This window comes from Cylas formicarius, unplaced genomic scaffold, assembly GCF_029955315.1.
Source record: "Cylas formicarius isolate icCylForm1 unplaced genomic scaffold, icCylForm1.1 PGA_scaffold_7__23_contigs__length_41026272, whole genome shotgun sequence".
Classification (NCBI taxonomy): Eukaryota; Metazoa; Arthropoda; class Insecta; order Coleoptera; family Brentidae; genus Cylas; species Cylas formicarius.
The window spans coordinates 5,184,287-5,208,161 of NW_026844352.1; the positions used below are offsets into that span (position 1 = coordinate 5,184,287).

Here is a 23,875-nt window from a genome sequence, read left to right on the forward strand (position 1 = left end):
TCGTCAATATTGCGAGTAATACATAAGAATTTTTGTATTATTCGGCAACGGCGGCGATCGTTGCCATGACAACGATGACGCTGTGGTACTCGGCTGCAATCTACGAACTACGTCGTGGCGTCTTGTTCGTGTTTGGATGTGGGCTTTCCGATCGTTTTCCGCGCAGGAATTTCACTTCTTATGCATACGGAACTCGTTTCCATGGCAACTCAAATGTCTCTAAAATTGATGTGCGAATCTTATTCATTATTACCGTTCCAAAAACTGCATCTCCCGTTGAGTCTAATTATTTCTCACGTAAGGACAATTTTCCGTATTTTAAGCATACGATGTAGGCTTCTACGTGTTGTGTATTTGGTTTTTGTTGTTGACATAATATAAATGCATATATAACCTTGAGAAACGGCGAAATTAGTTGATAACGCGGCGAAAGGTTGTAGGAATCTGGTAGCATCCAAAATGTTATAAGAATATGCTCGTGAAACCTTGCAGAGATTCTACATCTTCGTTATGCTGGGCATTGTGTAGGTATTCAAGTTGTTGTAGTCACGGTTCTGTAATTATATAAGTGAATTAGTTTCCCTATTGCGTTATTTTTTAAATCGATTGCATCGTTTATAAAAAGAAAATCTAGTTAACATTTTTTAGTAAAGTTAATGTCGATAAAATTGCAGTTTGATTAATTAATTCTGTTTCTACTTAAGTGATAATTTTTTGTTAATCCGCTCGTATTGATAGACCGACGGGAGATCGAGAAGAGAATGTGTGTTGATATATTTTTGACTTTCCCATCAATAAACTTCTTTCAGTAGTTTGTAGTTATTTGTTTTGTTTTTCGCAAATAATGTTGCAATGTTGACTTAATGGGTCAGAAGTTAAGCTTTTTAAAATTTGTTTTAATTTTTAACTTATCTTAGGTGCCTTGATTTTATGTCACAATAAAATTGGGTCTCTATGCAGGGTGTCAATTAAGAATGTAGTTTAACTTGATTCTATGATTCCTTGGTTAATTTTAAAGCCAAAGTTATATAAACGTAGGTTTTGAATTGCAAGGTTTTAACATTTTATTTTTTCTAAATGAAGGGATGTCGATTAAAGATGTAGTGGTACTGATAAAATAGGTAAATATAACTGTTTTCCACGAGAGAGGCGAAATGAGTAAATTTTTTGTGCTTATTCTTCTTAAGATAATTTTTATGAATACAGTATCGGAATAAAATTAAATTTCCAAAATTTAATCAGAAACCAAACCTTTTAAAACACCTTCATTAGGTGATAATTAATGATTCTTATTAATGTTGATGATGATGTTGTGGAATGAATAAATATTGAACTAAAACAGTTGCTTTTATTATTAAGGATTCAAAAATAAAAACGCTAGAAAAAATTATATAACTAATGCTAAATTCCATCTTTTTGTCTACATTCTGTGTGTTGGGTCGAAAACATATTAAAACATATATTTTTTATTGTTTTATTCGCTTTTCCAAAAATACGTAATTATGAATACTTTCTGTTTTTAATTTCTCTATCTAATTTCTATATCTGGCGGTTGCTTTCTCAGGTAAAATCTGAATAAACGTTGGACCAGTTTGCCAAAAATGTTCCTACTCACTGAAAACTCTTAAATTATTCGATATTAATTAAAACTTTTTTATTGCCCGTCCACCACAATTATGAACCCAGACTAGAGCTGCTTTTATTAGACTTTTTTTTCGCTTATCATTATTCAAATTAGAGTAAGTGCAATTTGTAAAAATTTTGTCCTTGTTAAGTAGTACGATGGATGTTAACACAAGAAAAATTTCTTATTTAACTGTACTATGTGTATTTAATTTAGACTATATATAGATGTCCCCCCGCCCCCTCTAGGGATGGTGTCTCTAAGAACCTTCTAACAAACTGTAAGCAACCGATTTGGTCTGAGAGAGATATAAGCATGCTAATGCAGCATGTTGCATATATTCATTGTTTTATTAATAATACAGGGTGATACTACAAGAGATTGCTATGCCTATGTGATCTTTATGGACAAATGCAACCTCTGCGACGAGAAAATTTATGTCAAATTTGGCTTAGGAAAACCTAAAAGTTTAAAAATATCTTGTTGATATACTAGCTACCGAATTATACACCGACTAGGCGTGGGCGAGGTCATTTCAAATACTAAACTATACTAAACCTTAATTTACAGTGCAAAATATTATTCAAAACAATGACTTATTTCGCGAAAAGTGGCTATAACTTCTAAATTTCGTAATTTTTGTAATAAAAGCTTCATTATATGAAATGATACAGAATTAAATCCCAAAACCAATACGAGTACTAAATATAAGATGTTCCATTTCAAAAAAAGGAAGAGTTTTTATGGTCAGAGCATTAAATATTATCCACTTCCATGGATCCATAATAAAAATTCCCAATTTTAGTTTTAAAGTGTAATAGAATGCATTTTGTTTTCAGTTATTTCGTAAAAAAATGGAAAAGTTCATTTTTCTGAAAAACCAGTCAGAATTCGTAATGACAAAAAATACTCACAATCAAGCGAATAATTTGAATTTTTGAAAATTTCATTAAAAATAAAAGTTGGTTAGTTTTGGTTAGTTTAAAAATACTATAAATACAATATATACTTAGGGTTAAACACTTTTTGTATTTAACTTTGTTCCTCAGTGTCTTAGTTAATGAGATAAGTTGTAGAAGCATCTTAAGTCTTCCACCCTGTACTTGGTAATTAACTGGGAAAATTTGAAACACATAAAACAACAATTATTCTATTATATTTACATCCCATTAAAATATTTTATATTTTATTCTGTACTGTAGCGACCATCATGAAAGAAATCATTGTTTTGAATCACATATTGCATTGTTAGTTAAGGTGTAGTACAGTATTCATTATCAATAGGTTTAAAGTATTATTTCTGATGTTCATGCATTATTAATGCACTATTGCTGAAATTAAGCTATATCCTCATTTCCATTGACGTGATATTAAAGAGAGATTTCCACAAAAATTTTCCAACGTTTGTCCACTTGATAAACGACAGCAATTAATCCCCTGATGAATTCTAGACAGATGTGGAATTGCGACTAGTAATAGCACTATGAATCAAGATATATCTGGATTTTAGGGCTCACAATTCAAACCAAAGTGTATTGCTATTTCCTTTATTTGCATCTACAAAATTTTATCAAAACGTTTTTACACCATAGAAATTCCCCAGTGTTGTACTTATTGAAATAAGGTATAGGAGCATCCTAAATGGACCACCCTGTTGGCTTTCGACAGACCCTCTCCAGTAAAACATTGACAATGTTATTACCTATTGTTATTGGGTAATGCCATTAACAAGTATTATATTATGCAACAAGTGCGGTAAACGGAATTTGACTCACGAGTTTATTTGACACTTGCGGAGCGAGTGTTTAATAAACGAGTGAGTTAAAAAGTTTACCGAACGTGTTGCAGACTATACTTTTTCTACGACCGTTAGTTTTCGCGTACATTTTCTCAAAACAACACGAATACATTCACTGACATGACCGTCAGAATTGACAAACGTCAAAATTCAAGGCGTGGGAAATATCTCCGAAAACATTCGATTGCTCCCAAACCCGTGCGGTAAAAAAAATATAGTATGCAACATGTTCGGTAAACTTTTTAAGTCACTCGTTTATTAAACACTCGCTCCGCTGCGGTACGCTCGTGTCAAATAAACTCGTGAGTCAAATGCCGTTTACCGCACTTGTTACATAATATACTATAATTCTTACCTGTCTACTTACAAAAACGCCAATATCGTTGATAAGCGATAATATTAATAGTGGACAATTGAAAAAAAGGATTAAACGTAGTGATTGTCAAACTCACCGTATAGACAGGACCCAAGTTGTTCGTACCTCGGTGAAACTGTTTGCAAAGACCATATTCTAGCATTGATTATCAATTGGTTTCAAAACACTTTTAAAAAATCTTCGCAATTACAATGTGCTATGCAAAGTACCAGCCTCGTCAAGTTCAAAATCTGAAATCCAGGAATATTTGTAAGAAAATGATATTTATTTTGAATTCAGTTACAAAAAAGCGCAACTTTTGGAAGTCCTAATTCCAGCCCAGCGTCCCAGTGTTATAAACTTGATAAAAAATGGAATTACTAACATACCAATTGAGAGCTGGAAAAATTCAGCAACGTAAATCGTACTATAATCAATCTCAATGACGACTCTGATAGTGAAGCATCATTTAGAATAAAAATCCCAAGACCAAATGTATGTCAATCGCTAAGGATCCGCTCAGATGTAAGCTGGTGGTAGAGGACAAACCCATAGAACAAGTGATGTAATTCAGATATCTGGGCATAGATATATCAAGCGCCCACGACCCAGTTAAAGACAAGGACCCAGATTAACAAAGCATCCGCACTATCAGGACGCCTACGAGATATAGTCTGCTCCAATCGGTACACGACTTGTATCAGACCCATCATGACGTACGGCACGGAAGTCCGCGAATACACCAACAAGACGAACCAAATACTAAGGGTAGCAGAGATGAAAACACTGAGGACAACAGTGGGGAAACAAGATATTGTGAGATGGGGAAGACAATGTAAGAGGCAGTGGTACAATCATGTAAGACGGATGGACGAGAACAGACTTCCGAGAATAGTCCTGGAAAACAACCCGGCCGGCCCAAGATCTCCCGGGAGACCACCTAAAAGGTGGAAAGATAGTTGGCAATCCACATCACAGGAAGAGATGCAGAGGCAGCTTCAGAATTAACAGATCGGCAGATCTCCAAGAAGTAGAAGAAGAAGAGAAGAGAATAAAAATTTATTTATGAATAGATATGTATAGACATTGTTTTTTGTTAGTGTAATTTAATAAGATTATACCAAAACCTTTGAGACTCCGCCCCCAATGTTCTGTCCTTTAATACTTAACTTATTTATAGTATTTAATAACTTTTGGGTATGTTATATATTGTGTATTTCAGTTATACAAAGACTCATTTCTCACCAAAATGTCCCCTGAACGTCCCAGTTCCGCACAAGACGAGGTCGCCCTGGCAACGCTCAAGATGTCGGCGCCGGGAAGTCCCGAAGCACTGACGCCGCATAGAGACGCTCAGTCTCCGATATCTATCCTACTCGCGGTTGCTCAAAGTCAGAAAAACAACGACGATGATCTGACGAGCCTGTCCTGGTTACACGAAAGAGATGTCCTTAAGGGTTAGTCCCAGTACAGTTAAGGAATTGATTGCATTAGTTTCCAGCGTATAGCTATTAGATAATTATATAGTGGTTCGCTAAGCTGCAATTCGTGCCATGTTTTTTTTTAAACAGCCACCTCCACACACAACCTACTCGTTTTCCCAGAACAGAGAGAATTGACGCACTTTCAGCGGCCATTTCGTTTATTATAATAATAATAATTAAACACTTGCTTGTTACAATAATGAGTAAATAATGAAACCATTTTAAAGCGGCTAAATGGCTGTAATTCAGCCTCCCATGCATGCATGTACATGCACGTAATACATGCATGTATGCATGTATTACGTGCTGTTGAAGCCAAAAAAGTATTTAAAATAACAAATCATTTAAGTAATTACAAATATTATTACTCTGCGTGCCGTGCGTTCAATTTATCTTGATCACATTTTTTGTTTTTGGAGATATCAAGGTAAACAAAAAAACGAAATGTAGGGTTAGTAGCCAAGTTTTTTTCCAAGTGACATATAAAACAAAACACTATCAATTTTCTGACGTAAGCCTACCTCATACATTTTTTAATGGAACGCCCTGTGTTGAATAGAATATCTTATTCCGATTTCGACAAATTGGCAAAAATAGGAAATTTTTATATAATTTCAAAGAGTGTATGAGTAAGCAACGTTGATGGTTGAATTATTGTCCAAGTTATTATTGTTAAAATAATTTTTCGCGAATTTAGAAGTGATATGCTTCAAGTATACTTTCTGAATAATAAAAGTGCAACCACAGCTTGTCGTCAGTATATTAGACTTTATCCAGAGCGTCGAGCTCCTTCAGGACAAATATTTCCAAGGCTGGTAGTTAAATTTGCAGAAAACTGTAACGTAAAAAATACTAAAAAGGTATGCCGGAGTCATAATATTTTAAATGAAGATAATAAGGCAATCATCTTAGGATTTTATGAAGCACATCCAGTTTGCTCTATTACTAGAGTATATGAAGACACGGGGATTTCTCGGGGATCAATCCAATCCAATCAAATAATATAAATATAACCCATTCAAATTTCGTAAAACTCAAAAACTAAGTGCAGAAAAATGTCAAAGATGCAGTTTTGTTAATGAGAATAATAATTTTTTGAAAAACATTTTACAAATACGCGATATTTGGCTTTACGAGGGTAGCGCCAAAATTTCCGGGCCTGATTATGAAAGAAACAAAGAAGAGTAACAATTTTTTATTATTTTTTAGTATAATTCCCCTTAACTTCAATACACTTATTACATATCTTTATTAACAACTTAATCCATTTAAAAAAATATTCTTTTGGTTTGTCTGAAAAATGAGCTAAAACAGCCTCTTTTAACTCAACTTCGTCGTTAAACCGCCATGCACGTAAGTCCTTTTTCAAATATCCAAACAAATAATAGTCGCTGGGGGCCATATCTGGACTATAGTGAGGATCATCTATCTACCCACACGCTAAAATGGCAGCTTGTGCAACATCAGCAGTATGGACAGGTGCATTATCGTGCAAAAGATGCACGCCTCTGGTCAGTTTTCCTCGACGTTTTACACGTATGCAGTCTCGCAATTTTTGTAATAATGTTGCATAATATTTACCATTGACAGTGGTATTAGTTTCTTTAAAATCTATCAAAAGGATTCCTTCACAATCCCAAAAGATCGTGGCCATCACCTTTTTTGTTGACTGACAGACCCTGAATTTTGTTGGAGGTGCTTAACCCTTACGATGCCACTCCATTGATTCTTTTTTTGATAGAGGGTAATAATAGAGAACCATAGTTTCATCTCCCGTCACAATAGTTTCACACATCTTCGGTTCCGATCCACAGAGTGGTTTTTAGGAACCCATCTTGCACTAACCTTATGCATACATGATCATGCAGAATTCGACGAACACTTGTATTAGAGAGCTTAATAATTTCTGAGATTTCCTTGACCTTTAAAAGTTGATCACTCAATACCACCTCTTCCACAATCGCAACAATATATTCCGTTATGACCTCCACTGGTCGACCAGTTCTTGAATCATCTTCAAGGGACTGCCCCATTCGAAAACGTTTTTCCCATTCTTGCACTACAGAATACGAAGGAGAACTTTGGCCGTACACACCACCCTTTCTTTAATAATTTTAGGTGCTAACCCATCTTTTGTCAAAAACTGTATGACTGCTCTATACTCAATTTGCGTTATTTGCGACATTTTTTTAAAATGCTGTCAATAAAAAACTGTTTTACTCAAGACTTCCATTTTTTTTCGCAGCCTATTAAGATATATATTTAAAAGAAGACAAAGTTTTATCGTGATACTGGAACTGCATCTATGCCAGGCCGGGAAATTTTGCCGCTAACCTCGTAAATAAACATAGAAAAATACACGAAATAAAAACCCAGGGGTACCAATCAATTAATGTATGGTGCGGCGTTATAGATGGGTATATTTTGGGTACGATATTTATAGATCAAAAGTTAACTGGAGATCATTATTTGCAACTCTTAAAATACCAAATAGAACAATATATAGAAGATGTACCCCTAAATACATCAGTGCTGATTATATGGCAGCAAGACGGTACCTCTCCTCACAATGGAATATCCCAGCGGTTGGATAGGGATCGGCGGAACTATGGATTGATCAGCCAACAACCGCGACTTAACTTTAATGGATTTTTTCTTTTTTTAGAAAAATGTTGGTCACATACAGCAGTATTTAGACCAGTTAAAGAATTGTCTTTTCCTTTGCACTGTTTTTGTTCTATTTTATTTTGTAAATAATTATTGTTGTTGCAGTCAGTGACGGCATTCTTTGAAATTATATAAAAATCTCCTATTTTTGCCGATTTCTCAAAAACGAGTGGACTAAAATATAAAGTGTGTTACATCATTGTAATCGGTTTAAGTAAGCTCTATGAAACACATATATAATGCACATTGTGGTTCCATTTAAAAATATATGATGTAGGCTTATATGGCAGAAAATTTATAGTGTTTACTATCCTTTTCTACTAATCCTACATTATGTGTTCTTGTTTACCTTGATATCTATAAAGACAACAAAGTTACTGCCAATTAAAATGTTTTCATGATAAATTGCACGCACGGTACATAATTTAAATAGATTGAACTATTATAATACGCCCTATTCCTAGTATAATAACGGGACTAAATAGTTCCAGCTTTAATTTGTATTTAAACGAGAAGACAAGTAATCATTTATGGAAAATTTATTGATATAAGATGCTATGCAATAGGAGAAGAAATGCTTAAAGAGTTCTTTGTGTGTATGGTGGAATTACTAAAATTTATGTTATGTTCCTTACGACGGATGCCAAATATAAGGCCCAAGCAGGAATTTTGAAGTTTTTGAATGGGTTGCATTTCAAAAGCATCCAAGCAAGGACCATAAACATTGTCAAAAAAAATAAGTGGTGACAAAACTACAGATTCGAACAGCATTTTCATCAATTTTTTTGTGAGTTTTTTCGCGGATGACACACTTCTATCAGTATCCAGAAAGAATTTCAATCAACTTGCTGAAACAATAAATTTCGACTCAGCCTTTTGCACAACTGGCTTTGCATCAATAAATTAATATTAAACGTAACTAAGACTAAATACATGATATTTGGTACTAAATACAACTGCAAATTATTCCTGGAAAGTAATTATCCAATATACATTGATAATCAGCCAGAGGAGCATACTAATCAAATGAAATATTTAGGCGTTGATTTCATGTGTGCAAAGATTGGCAAGAAGATAGGTTTTCTCAGAAGAGTCTCTCAAAATCTTAGCCATTGGACTCGACTTCTTATATTCAATACTACAGTATACCTACATTTTGCTTATTGCAATTCACTTCTAATATCTTGTCAGACGTACAAAGACTACAAATCTTTCAAAACAAAGCAATGAGAAGTAGTTCATGTTGTTCCCGTTACACTCCTGTGCGTCTTATGCTTGAATCGCTTAGTTGGCCCTTTATGTCCCAGACCATTGAAATATCTAACATTGTATTGATTTTCAAGATCCAACAGCAATTGCTACCCCCATACTTACAGGAATATTTAATTCCAAGGTGCATGAAACATGCTTATAATATCAGATCTAAAAACAACTTCGATATTCAGTTAACCAGAACAACACATATGCAAAAAAGTATTTTCAGTGATGGCCTGAGACTATTCAATGCGCTGTCTTCCGATATTAAAAACTCACCCAATGTGCAGATTTTTCTAAAAAAATTGAAAAACATGTATCTGAACTTGAGCCAGATGTGTACTACAAATTTTGCATTCTTTGTCGTTATGCCATTGTATAGTTAAGTAGTTAAGTATTATTGTTATTTGTTAAATTTACTATTAATACTTATATTTTTATGTACATTTGTTTAAAATTTCAATTCAATCTCTTTGATATTGCTATTTAAATAGTGACTACGTGCAAGTATTAGTTTTAGAGCAAATTATCCGACCCTAAGTGTTGACGTTATATGGTTTTTAAATCGTAGTTTGTGGTCGAGACCAAGATTTATCTGGATTTTATTTCATCGTCGCTTCAAAAATTCCTGCATCATTGGCGTGGGCGGGCCTCTATATAACTAATAGCTATATGGTTGCAACCTGTAAGATGTACTCGAGATAAAATGGTTATAACCATACGTAAACGTTCGCAGGCATGAACATCAACACTTCCCCACTCAACAGCACAAATTCCACACCAATAAAAAACGGAACGTCTGTTTTGTCAGATTTATCCCCTACGAGTGATTACGTGGACGAATCTTCCATTTCTACGCCGGAGTCTTCCACGTGCAGTTCGGTGAATTCATCGAGTCCGGGCTATCATCAGACGCAAAGCAAAACGGCCAATGGCAGCTACAATCAGGTACCAACAAAATGGCGCGCGGTGTAGAGTAATAAAACCTCGTTATTGTGGACTGTGTCCTAAACGGCGTATTAGTTGAACGACTGCCAAGATGTTCTTCTTCTTCCTCCGCCTCGTCTTGCCCTCAATCTTGCCATGAATGATCAAATGCTGGATGTGGCATGTTTCAGGATGTCGCATAATATATTCTGTTCATGACTATGTGAGTGACCCGATCCATTCAACTTATCCTCAACATGCGCATGTACATCCACATTTTAAAAGGTTCCAGCTTTTTTACGTAGTCTCCGTGAGAGTCTACTCCATACAACAGGATTAAGAACACGTAACATAGGACCATTCACATTCTGAGATCAATTTTAAGTTCGTGTCGTCATACGTATGAACCTTGCTCTTGCATTTTCAATTCTGGATTTTATTTCCAGTGAACAGTCGCTTAATAACAGATATTTAATCCTCTTGACCCCTTCAAGTTTACTTTGACAGATCCACAATTCTGCATGTATATTCGACTCTTTAGTTACAGCCATAACTACCACCTGATCTAGGAGTGTTTGAAGTTATTTAATATTATCTGGCAGTAGAACGGAATCATCTGCATATCTTAAGTTGTTTATTTATTTTTATTACTTCTTCGATATTTTCTAAAGTTTCTTGGAGTACTATCTGAGGGTGTAAATTGAAACGCAATGGTGACAGAATGCAACCCTGTCTTACCCCTCTTTCAATTAAGACGCTTTCAGTCATATTTCCTATTTTCACATACGCCTTTTGATGCCAGTAGAGGTTGGCAATGATTCTCAAGTCTTTGTCATCAATTCATGTGGTTTTTAGTATTCTAATCATTTTTTCTTGTTGCACACAATTTTAAGGCATGACTCATCAGACTTATGATGCGTTGTTCATTTCAATTTTTAGCCTTTGCTGATTTAGAAATCGGGATAAATGTCGACTTCAACCAGTCACATATATGCAGCTCCAGTATCACGATAAAACTTTGTCTTCTTTTAAATATATATCTTAGTAGGCTGCGAAAAAAAATGAATAGTTTTTTATTGACAGCATTTTAAACAAGGCGTGTCCAAAAAAATGTCGCAAATAACGCAGATTGAGTATAGAGCAGTCATAACGTTTTTGACAAAAGAAGGGTTAGCAGCTAATATTATTAAAGAAAGCCTGGATGGTGTGTGCGGCCAAAGTTCTCCTTCATATTCTGTAGTCAAAAAATGGGCAAAACGTTTTCGAATGGGGCAGGAGTCCCTGGAAGATGATTCAAGAACTGGTCGACCAGTGGAGGTCATAACGGAAGATATTGTTGCGATTGTGGAAGAGGTGGTATTGAGTGATCGACGTTTAAAGGTCAAGGAAATCTCAGAAATTACTAAGCTTTCTGATACAAAGGTTCGTTGAATCCTGCATGATCATTTAGGTATGCATAAGGTTAGTGCAAGATGGGTTCCTCAAAATCTTTCGGTTATTCAAAAACAACGCCGTGTCGAGTGTGCGCGGTTTTTTTTGGAACTCTGTAGGTCGGAACCGAAGCCTGTGATAGAAACTATTGTGACGGGAGATCAAACTATGGTTCTCTATTACGACCCTGTATCGAAAAAAGAATCAATGGAGAGAGTAAAGAAACTAATGCCACTGTCAATGTCAAACGTCAAAACGTCGCGGAAAACTGACTGCGTCTTTTGCACGATAATGCACCTGTCCATACTGCTGGTTTGCAAAAGCTGCCATTTTAGAGTGGGGGTTCCAACAGACAGATCATCCTCCCTATAATCCAAATATGGCCCCCAGCGACTATTATTTGTTTGGATATTTGAAAAAGGACTTTCATGGACGGCGGTTTAACGACGAAGTTGAGTGAAAAGTGGCTGTTTTAGCTCATTTTGCTGACAAACCAAAAGAATATTTTTTTAAAGGGATTGAGTTGTTAATAGAGATCTAGTAAGTGTATTGAAGTTAAGAGGGATTATATTGAAAAATAATAAAAAAATTGTTACTCTACTTTGTTTCTTTCATATTCAGGCCGGGAAATTTTGGCGCCGCCCTCGTATATCTGCTTTCTCGTATATTAAATGAAACAGCTTAACCAATAATGCTTTCTATCCCAATGTTTTTGGTATCTCATTATCAATATACCCTACCCATCTTTTTAGTTTTTCCTCTGTTTCTACGATTAAGCTCCATTATTGTAACAACACTGTTGGGCTTTTGTCCTGTAATTGCTTTGACTTTCTTATGTAGGCTAAAGTCATCATGTCTTCTTTCATATTCTTGAATCTTTTGCACTTTCGTTGGAGAAGTACACAGTTTTCGCATGTCTAATTTTCCTTTATATTTCTGAATTAAGTTTTTAGTAGCCATCCTCACTTCTGTTGTCTTCTGTCTATCATTAGATTCCGAATTTCCTCTATCATCCATACTATCTACCATCCATCTATTGAGGTTAGAGATTCTTGTGGTACAGTTTCTATGGCTTTATTTAGCATATCCATCACTTCTTCTCTGGTCGTCTGATCTTTCAATTTGTTCAGATCTGGTGTTTTCGTGGTATCTAATTTACCGATCTTTTTAAGCCGGCATGAAATCTTAGCGATTAGAAGAGTATGGTCAGCTCCGGGATAAGTTTTTACTGAGGTGACTGAATTTCTGTATCGTTTTTTTTTTAATAGCAATGAAATCTATTTGATTGTGAATGATGTAATTTGGTGCTTTCCATGTATACAAACGACGTTTGGGAAGCTTGATATACCTTGGGTATCCGTTGTAATGTTCGGTAAACGCTTCGTTATTGGTGTTTACCGTCCACCTAGGTCTAACGTTTGTGTAACACTGGATGAGCTTGAGGGTACTTTTTGTACTCTGCTACCAGACGGCGACACAATAATAGCTTTAGGCGACTTAAATATTAACCTGTTTTCTGATAAATTTTCTGCGGCACACTTTGCTAATTTTCTGGAGTCCTTTGGGTTTGCTCCCAATTATTACTGATCCCACCAGGATAACAGGTAATTCTCAAACACTGATCGACCTGATTGTGCACTTAGATGAGACTGTCTTCTTGGAGCTTTTGAGTGGATTGGGATCACATCTAGAGTCTTACTGATAATTATGAATAGAGGAAAAAAAGAGGTATATCCAACAAGTCTTGCCTCACAGTAACAGTTGCGCAATTCGATTGGTACTACTTTGCCTGACCACTTCACTGATCTTTATTCTATTAACAGTATTTTATTAGTACCTCCACCACAGTCAAAATTTCTCAGCAGCAGGCTGCTTGAGAAATATAAGTCACAAAAAATCACTCAAATTCTAAATTTCAAATTTAAAACAGTTACCAAGCGAACTGTTATTCTAATTTCGTTAAAGAGCAACGCTGTTGGTTCAGATTATGTCTCCCTGATACTATTTAATAGATCATATCATCCACATTCTTATTTTCTCTATACTTTCGAGCAAGTTTCCAAGAGCATGGAAGTTAGCTATTGTTCTACCTTTGCCGAAAGTTTCTACTCCTAGACTTTTCCCACTTGAGGTATGTCTTTTTCAAAGTCTTATGAAGGAACAAATCTCCGATTATGTTTTTCAAAATAAATAATTTCTAGTGCTCAGTCTGGCTTTAGATTGAACTTTAGCACTGCAATCGTGGATGATTTACTAAATCCGGCTACTACGGTTTTCACCCATCGTCTGTTGGTTTGATGGGGGATTATTTGACAGATCGGCTGCAGGTGGCCTCTATTGTCGGCTGCAGTGAGGGTGCCCCAGGGGTGCTTGGTCAAGCAGTTCAAACCGTAATTCCTAGATTTTCGTCATGCAACAGCTGAGGGCGTCTTGTCTTGGTTAAACAGGATTTTTCGGTATCTCTCCGGCTTTAATTCGTAGGTCGTTTAACGCCCCATTGGATGAACACGTTTAAATTCAGCAGCCCAAAATTTCCCCAACCCAACTTTAATACGCGTAGGCGTTATTGCCCTTCAAAAACAAATATTTTATAACAGCTCTATACTCAATTTTTTTGATTTTCACGAAAACACTAACATCGTCGACGTACTGAAACGACTCTCAAGAGGTACACAACTACGATCATTAGTGACTAGTGCCGCCATCTTCAGAGCGAGATAGTAAACTTTTCAAGTGACCGTCGTATATGGTAACATTAATAAGTGGTTACGGGGTTTCTTCATCCTTCATTACTCGAAAAATCGGGCCCTCCAAGCCCTTGGTGAACTATAGCGCGAAATGTAAATTTGAACTGTCGTTTCCAGAACGGAAGCCAAAGATCACGTCATCCCCATAATGTGCCCTACGATCCTCTGGTGCACACGAACAATAAGCCGCCTTATTCATTCTCATGCCTTATATTTATGGCGATTGAGGATTCAGTGCAGAAGGCGTTGCCCGTGAAAGAGATATATGCCTGGATCTTGGACCACTTCCCTTACTTCAGGAATGCCCCGACTGGATGGAAGAACAGCGTCAGGCACAACCTGTCATTGAACAAGTGCTTCCAGAAGGTGGAAAAGGCTCCCGTAAGTCCGTGATCGCATTATCCCCCCCATCCCCCTCCCCTAATAACAAACTTAACCTATAAGGCATAAGAGCCGTGTCAAGTGCATATTAGGTTATTATGATGTTTTTTTTATGCGAACTTGTCCATTTTCCTAATATGTTTTAGTTGTCAAACAATATGCTACGATTATAACCGGATAATGTTAACCCAAAATATGAGAATGATGAGAAATTCAATAACACGGCTACGTATTATCATGTATATTTTGGTCACTAACTTTTTGCAGCAAATTACGTAACTGTGATTGTATTGTGTATTGTGATGTAACCAAAAATGCTACCATATCGAGATGCGTTCGGATTTTAACTAATTTCATTTATAAAAAATGCAATCGTCCTTAGGTGTATAATATTATTTTGTTATAATGGAATTGTGACAATTTGGTTGGATAGGCTTATTTTTGAAAAACTTCCAATGTTTCGACAACAAAAATAACGGAAACCCAGGACACAAAGTTCAAAGAAGGGAAACAAAAACTAGTCATTATAAATATCTTCTTCCCAGTCTGATTTATGCATGCAAGCAACAACTGGGAGAATATTAAATGCATCAATCAACTTTTCCCTTTCCCAAGCTTCACTTATGAGGCGGTCTGTGTGCATACAATATTTCTTCCATTTTGAGGGTGAAACCTGGATCAAAGCGTTATGAATATTTCATCAGAAGTATTATTATTATTATACTTGAGCTAGTGCTTCAAAACATAAACGTAATACAGCATTGAACTGAGGTGGCTTTTACTTGATGAAAATCCGTTTAACAAAATAAATAAGAACTAAAAGTTCAGATTTTCACGAAATTATATATTTTCACATGACAATTGTTTCGACGTCTTTATCAAATGTAATATTTACAAACTACTTGCCACTATATATACCGAAAAATGACAATAACACCTTAATTAATGTTGTGAGAATTTAAGTTCAATAAAGGAGAGGTATTTAAATCTAATTGATCGTTAGTTCTTATTTATTTTGCAGTACAGCATCTGTACTACAATCTGACCAAACCGTCCCTATCGCATTAAATTGGCAATGATAAGGCGGAAGCCTCAAAACGGCATGGCCATTTTCCAATGCTAACTTGTCCACTCTTAAGAGATTATATTTTGAAATAATTTCATATTTTCATTTTAAAAAGAAATTTAACCATACAATGCTCACTAACCTAACGAAATGACTGTCTACAACAAACGCAATTAAACGATAAATGGGGTTTCTTCAAGACACATATTTGGGAATCCGAGAAACAATATTTTACTTTCTGGGATTTCCCGCTAATATCCTGTTAATGTGGGGCAGCAATTTCAATTTTTTTAATGTCATTTAATGTACCTATTTTTAAAATAATAAATTTGACATCTCAAAAATTAATTCAAAGAAACAAGAAGGCATTGTTTTTCTATTAGTCCCTAAAGTCTTATTAGACTTTTGTTGATTTGATGTTGCTAACGGAAATAAAGGTAGTTCTCATTGTAATTCCGTCTCGTCTACTTTAAGAACCTCGGTAAGGGCTCCCTCTGGACCGTCGATCCCCAATACAAGCCCAACCTGATTCAGGCTTTGAATCGATCACCGTTTTATCCTTGCTCTGTGTTCGATTCGCCGCAGTCGATTCAGCAGTCTTCCACACCCCCAGAGAAGCCTGCCAATTATCGCGTATCGAGCCTGCCCAATCCAGAGTTGTTTCCGTTTCTGAGTAAAAAATTGGCCGCGAAGGAAAGGACCGCCCTAAACGGGGACCAGATCAAAATCGAAGGATTCAAAATCGAACAGGTAAATATAAAAACATTTTTCGCAGCTGAGTGAGGTATGGTCTGTTCATAGATATAAGAAAGTGACCAATTGCTTTTGAATGGGATTATCCAAAGGTTGTCATTAACATACAATGCAACGAGATTATTACCTAAAGTTTCGGAATTTAAATTCAGGTAAAATCGTGGTCCGTAATAGAAAATAATTTTATACCTACCTGTGTTTAATATTCTTTGGTTTGGTATACTACTTAGTTTAAGTTTATTAGTAATCATTCTTATTGCGTGTGTAATACAGCGTGTGTTGAATCGTGTGCGAATTATGCAAAATGTGTGCGAGTCTAGTGTATCTTAGGAGATGCTCTCGCCCAAATGTGGAAAACACTATTCTATTGAGACTAAGGAAATTATAAACAATGTTTATTTGATTCTCATTGAACGTGGTGCCAGCAAGCAAGCATCTTCAGAAGAAACGACCACATTGACGAAAATTCCAACATCAACTGTATGGAAAATTGTGACTAATCCCATTTCAGCGAGGAAAACATTTTCTCGAGTGTAGATGAAAGTGATCAAGATATAATACGGTGTAAAATTTACCAGTTATACCAGGAACAAAGCGTGCTTACATTAGATATGTTAATTAGGAGGCTTGAAAAAGATGAAACCGGTGTTAAATATGTGCAGAACTACCTTATGGCGACTGGAATGTCTAGAAAAAATTAGAATTTGCAAAGAACAACGAATGCCAATTATTTAATTGGATGAAACCTGGTTCGACACTTATGATAACCCCGGAAAAGGGTTGGGTTGACTCAACTGATAAGTGTAAAACAAAGGCGCGATCAAAAAGAGGTAAAAGAAAAACTATTTTGCATGCTGGCTTTAAAGATGTTTGGATTCCAAATGGACTTTCTCTGTCTGCAAAAAATATTAAAGATTCTTCTCTGGATTACCATGAAGACACCATCACGGATTAATTTGAAAATTGGTTTAAAAACAAACTATCACAGTAGACAGTTGACTAAAACCCCTACCTCGTGTGACACAAAAGCAACAATATAAAACTACATGTATAATAACGACATTTATTTTCACGAAGATTATACCGAAAAGCAATTCATTGAGGTTCTACAAAGCTTGAACCTACAAAATCTGCCATTTGTCGTAACAATGTTTTTCCCCTGTTAACTCCAATGTTCTCAAACTTATAGAAACCGAAGTTTTTAACATCCCTCCACAAAGTTGGGCAAATTCTGTTAAACATATAGAAAAAGCAGAACAATCGTATATCCATATTGCAAGTAATATAGAACAAATAATAATTAGAACAGGCGATGATAGCGATAGTGTTAGTGATATATTATGTGAATAATTTTAAGTAATTTAAGTAGGTAATAAATATAATTTTTAATTTTATTTTAGATTTAAACATAAATACATAAATAAATAAATAAATATTGTTTAGTATCTTTCCTAACAAAACCCCAAATAATTTAATTCTAAGCAAAGTACCTACCTGTTCGGTCATATTTCATTCTTACAGCTTGCCCGGGTCTTTCCTTAATTCGTATCGGTTGGTCACTTTCTTATATCTATGAAAAGACTTTAATGGATATTTATAAGGGATTGATAAAAAACAGCTTTTGAAACTTAATAAAAAGAACAAGTTTGGTTAAAAGTTCAATAAATACCAAAACACTTGACCTATACCGCGAATTACAGATAATTACAGTAGCAGAAAGTCATACTATTATAAACTTGCGTGCATAGAAATCGGCCGACTGTAAATAAAAACTAACCAAAACTCTTCATCTGACCCATGCTATTTGGAAGACAGTTTAATATGCTTGAATATGAGTTTAAATTTGTCAAGGGTGCTGATCTTTTATATGCGGTTAAAGAAATGAAACGTGTTCATGCAGTAGTTATAGTGATAGTAACAGACTTGTTATAGACTTAAATTAATTGCCTTTGCAACTGGAATTTTCACACTATTCGATTTTAATCACTTGAATTGCGTTTAATTGTGTTGCTTGATGATATTAGTCAGTCAGTGGACAGTGAGAAGCAGACTGAAGGAAAACAACTGCAATTGATTCAAAACTTATTGAAACTTATCTGAATTGGACATTGGACTAATTTAGCACTTTTATTGGGTTCGGGATTTAATTATGTATCCTTACAATTGGGAGCTTAGAAGTTATGGCCAGTTTTCTGTAACAACTAGTGTATTTTATTTTAAATCTAACTAAACCTATATAATATCCTATTCTAACTATTTTTTTATAAAATCAACAACAATAAAATCAATATCCAACCAATCCAACCCCCCGTAAACATGTCAAAATTTCCTATGCTATGTACGACAAAAAATACTCAAAATCAAGCGAATTAATGGAGTTTTTAAATATATTCTTAGCATTCCATTTAAAAAAATAAGGTTGGTTACTGTCCTGATACAACGGAACATAAAAATACTATAAATGAAATACGCTTAGTGTCAACTTTTCGTCCTGAGTGTCGTACTCATAAGGTATGGGTAGGAGAATCTTAAATGGACCACTTTGTACAAATAAATACATTAATTAAGATTCTCTATTTATGAAAGTATCGAAAACGTTTCTCCAACAATAGGGAACTTGAACAAAATTTTAATTTGAAAAATATTGCTTATGAAAGTAGGATTATACTATTAAAAGAACCACAAGTTCACAAAAATAGTCGTAGTTCTATGTAACAAATATAAGCAATTAAAAATTGAAAAATTTAAATCCTCTTTGAAACGCGCTGTCATTGGCTGTGGCCGGTTGTGACGTCAATTCGCTCGTTAGACTATGCGCCAGTCGGACTGTAGCATAGAGAAGCCATTACAGAACGGCAACGTTCGCCTTCATGGTTTAAATTTTAATTTTAGTCTTGATCCGGTCGCTTGCTCTTGTTATCTTGTGTTTAGTAGACGAATAATAAGTTTTACGGATTGTAGGTACCCAAACACGATATCAAATCATATTGTTTTTGTATTGCTCCCATTATTATCGCACAAATACAAACTGGCGTAGATTAAATACAAACACACCTCTACTCTAATCAAATATATACGTAAATAATATATATAAATATGTAAATAATATATATAATTCTCGGCGTATAACCTGAGAATAACACCATGTCGCCGGATCGATCGAAAAGCAGCGGTATGTCTTCACGGTCATTCTCTAAGTTTCAACAGTTTTTGGAGTCCGTACATGCTGAGCATTCCGATATCCTGTATTATTCAAAAGTTCGTTGGTTAAGTTCTGGAAAAGTATTTGAAAGAAGTTGGGATTTAAAAGATGATATTGTGAATTTTCTTCTTGATAAAGACATTTATAATCAATTTGACCTCTTAGAAAACGAAACGTGGTTTTCTGATTTCGCTTTTTTCACAGACCTCCTCGTACACATGAATAAACTTAATCTCAAATTGCAAGGGAAAAATCAGAAAAGAGAACTGAACTATAATACTCTCCTGAAACAAACTTCTCATACTCATTACTAGAATTTTATAAAAATTTAAGTCCAGATAATTTCTCAATTCTAATTACTGATGCAATGAAGATAATGACAATGTTCGGCTCATCTTATATATGCGAACAAATCTTTTCAACAATGAAGCTTAGGAAAACTTCTTTAAGAAACAGAATTACAGATGAGCACCTTTTATCAGTTTTAAGAATTTCTGCTTCGCAAATGGAACTGGACTATGATGAAATTCTGATAAAGTCTCAATTTCATTTTTCTCATGCACCATCAACCAGTGATGACACCAGAAAATAAAGTGATAATACTTCACATCAAGAACTACACTAAATTGATTTTATATCTTGTGCTTATAATTTTCATACCTTTTGCTTTTTTACTATTAAAATAATAAGTCTATGTAATAATGTATGTGTATGTTTATAAAACACATATTTTTTTTAACGATTAAGCATTATTCTTTGGCCCGCTACGATCGTCTAGTTATTACAAATGGCCCGCCTTAAAAAAAATTTCTTCACCACTGCACTAAGGATTTATATCATTATATCATTATAAAACAAAAAAAAAAGTTAGTTGTCGGTGGACGGATAAACTGGTATTTTCTTCCCGTTAGGAGGAATCGTTGGACGAAGTGGACGCCGCCGCCGTAATGTTAAGCTTGAAAAATGGCGTCCGACTCGACAGCAGCAAAAAAAAAGTGCAACCGCTACAAGTTATCACGACATCACCTAGTCAGGATCACACGTATAGCGCGGCCGATAGCGATAACAATGAAGACGAGGCCTTTGAGAGTGACGAAGATAAGTAAGTTGATTTCCCGAACGTCTAGCCGATTCGGCCGACAAAATATCCATAGAATACTAAACCGTTTGTGCTTTATGCCGCGTAGCGATGATTATAGGATTACAAAACATAGGTAAATATTTATTCATTAAATCATAAATTATCCGTATCCGTATCCGTAGCTATATTAATTTATTAGTTTTGGTTATTTAAAACTCTATTTGGTAAGTGTAAGTGCAGAAAATGCAGTGTATTTAGGTACATATTATTATTTGGTTGTAATGAGATTATGGCAACTTGGTTCAGTGGCGTATTCATACGAACTCACAAAATAAAATTCATCAAATATATGAGAGAAAACAAATATATGTTTATTATGGAAAAACTCAACAACGAAAATGCATAACGCAAAGAGCAAAGAAGGGGAACAAAAACTCATAAAAAAAATATCTTCCTGCCTGTCTTATTCATGCATGTCAGCAATAACTGGAAGGATATTAGATGCGTCGATAAACTTTTGTGGGACTTTCCGTCGGTACAACACTGAAACTTTTATTTCTGCTCGTAGCTCAGAAAAAGTCTAATATCCCCATATAAATCACCTCTAAAAATTTTCAATGTTTCATGTCCCCCGATTTGCAGTCAGATTTAAAAATAAGACTTCCTTGCATACATCACAAAGCAATTTTTGTAGCTAGGCGAACTCCTTCACCATATTATTTCCGAAATGTTTGTAGAGAATCTTCTTGAGAGCTTTTTCTAGACGCTCTTTTGGAATTTGAAATTCAGTTACAAAAAAGCGCAATTTTTGGAAGTCCTAAATTCGGGTGCAATTAAAAAACAGTACGTTAGCGACAATTCGGCTAAACAGGCTGGGCATATTGTTTTACGTCTTTCTTCATATCATTGGATATTTAATCCCATAGAACATCTGTGTTATAAATTTGATAAAAAATGTAATTAATAACATGCCAATTGAGAGTTGGAAAAATTCAGTTTTGAAGCCTACCAAACGGTCGGGATATTTTGATTTGACGATTTTAAAATTGACAAACAAAATACTGAGTGTCAATTTACGATATAGATGAAGATGTCATCCGCACAATTATTGCTCCTGACGGGACTTTATCATTTTTTAAAGAAATTTCTACCGTTAACTGTGATATTATTTACAAATCTTATGAATTCCCCCTGCGTCGGTTTTTGTTGACTCGAACTTTCCGACGTTTCGCCAATCATCCCGTTGGTACTTAACCAAAACTGGTTTGCATTCCTCCAAAATATTACTCACTTTTATCATGATTAATATTTAAAATTGTAGATAACAATGAAAAAATAATTTTCAGCATTTTCTCTTGGGCGAAATCCAATTTTTGAGACAGTCGGTTTCCTTAGTACACCTCACTGGGAAACTCGATTCATACTCTATAGTGTTGCGGTATGCGCTATTGAAGTCCTTATATCAATTAATATCTATAATCTAATCTAATATCTATTATCGTCCATTTTGAACTAGGCGTCTCAGAACTCGAACCTGTCGGAGAATCGACTTCGAAGACGACGAAGAGCGGAAAATCAAAGAAGGCGCTGAGACTCTGCTAAATTTGGCGGGAATCGCCACGCGCAAGCGCACTCTGTCGCAGCAGCAACAGGAGTTCGACCCTTCAATAAAAAAAGAAAAAGAAGAAGAACGAAAACAGGCACAGTTCAAGCCGCGTCTTCTCAGGACTAAAAGGAAAGACCGTAATGGTCCGAAAGTTCGCCCGGGGAACAATCAGCAAGGGTTGGTCAAGCACACTAATCAGCCCAGGTAATAAAGATAGTAGTTTAATAGTTTTAACGTTTTAGTGAAATCTTTATATGAAAGTCTTTTAGCTAAAAGGGGGCAACATCAAATCGTTACTGATCTTAACTCGTTTGAGATTAGAAAACGCGCTACGAAAATAAAGTTTATGATTTGTTGGATAATCGTTTGATTTTGCCCGACGTGTAGTTTATAGGAAGATTGTTAAAAAACTATTTGAATATATTTGATTGTTTGCCTTTTGTAGAAATATCCGGAAACGAATCTTAGGATTGTTTTTTATTGTACACTTTTGATGACTGAGATTTATTTGTTTTGTTGTTTTTCATTTGCGTGGATGTCGACCTTTTCCGAACTTTCAGGAGAGAGATAGGGCCAGATAACGTAATTCACAACCCCCCTTCAAACTCACGAAACCGCTTTCGTCATATTAACCTCGAATATCACGGAATAATTTTGGTTAGTAGTGAAACGACCTCAAGTCACAGACCAAACACGTCCTTTTTACGGCTTAAACGGACGGAGTTAATCTGTCTTAAAGACGATAAATATATATATTTTTGGGATTTGCCAATAATGAAATGTAAGCAACATAATTTTAAAAACTTCTTGCGAATTCGGCAATAAACACTAACAAAAATAATACATTTTTTGTAATGTCTAAATTGTCGAAAATTATACACAATAATTAACAAGAAAATAATATCTATTACTGATTAGGCATCAATTTTAGGAGGTCTTGGGAATCTCCTACATTTTGTTTTTGGAGATTTTGGTTCCTCCCCGTCGTCATTTTCGTAAAGCCTATGTGGGATTCTAATAATATGTTTCGGTTATGTTGTGTATATTTCGTTATCCGAATTAGTAAGATGCCTAGTGTGTTCCGAAATTTTTTATTCTGTGCAAATAAGTAGTGTAGGTGAGTATTTACTACGCAGATTTCTGTTTGCTATCTTTAAAAAAATTATAAACATATTTACTTGCTTAAATCAGAATTAGTATTTCGTCAATATATATAACACAAAACTTTCGACACTGGAGGTTGGTTATAACTGTGATATCCTAAATACTTTAAAATATTTCATCACAATTATGGAAACATTGATTAAAAAGACCATTCATTATTGATTGATCTGAATCAAGAAATAGAAAATATGCAATGAGAAAATTAGAGCAGATTGGATATGAGAGATTCTGCTCTGTTACTTTTTACTTTAAATTTTTTTAAAAAACTTGACCTTTAAATTTTTTTACTCAAATTGTTTATCGATTTTGCTGTAAAAGCAAAAAAGCCTGAAAGG

At 35.0% G+C, this 23,875-nt stretch overlaps 1 protein-coding gene and 1 long non-coding RNA gene across 4 annotated transcripts in view; one reads left to right on the forward strand and one right to left on the reverse strand.

Annotated features, from left to right (window-relative positions):
• Positions 1-180: 180 nt before the first annotated feature.
• Positions 181-23,875, forward strand: part of LOC132705660 (forkhead box protein N3-like) — a 32,735-nt gene continuing 9,040 nt past the window's right edge. Inside the window, exons 1-8 of one of the 3 annotated variants that reach the window (XM_060676414.1) lie at positions 181-297; positions 5,000-5,234; positions 9,919-10,130; positions 14,405-14,668; positions 16,209-16,484; positions 20,601-20,791; positions 20,877-20,903; positions 22,287-22,580. In XM_060676414.1, coding sequence (XP_060532397.1) covers positions 181-297; positions 5,000-5,234; positions 9,919-10,130; positions 14,405-14,668; positions 16,209-16,484; positions 20,601-20,791; positions 20,877-20,903; positions 22,287-22,580 — 1,616 coding nt within the window. The remainder of the gene's footprint in view (positions 298-4,999; positions 5,235-9,918; positions 10,131-14,404; positions 14,669-16,208; positions 16,485-20,600; positions 20,792-20,876; positions 20,904-22,286; positions 22,581-23,875) is intronic. The other 2 variants (XM_060676416.1, XM_060676415.1) reach the window with 2 other exon arrangements.
• Positions 414-5,159, reverse strand: LOC132705662 (uncharacterized). Its single transcript, XR_009619486.1, has 3 exons — positions 5,023-5,159; positions 3,875-4,028; positions 414-554 (listed from the first exon to the last, which is right to left on the reverse strand). It is a non-coding gene; the product is annotated as an uncharacterized LOC132705662 (long non-coding RNA).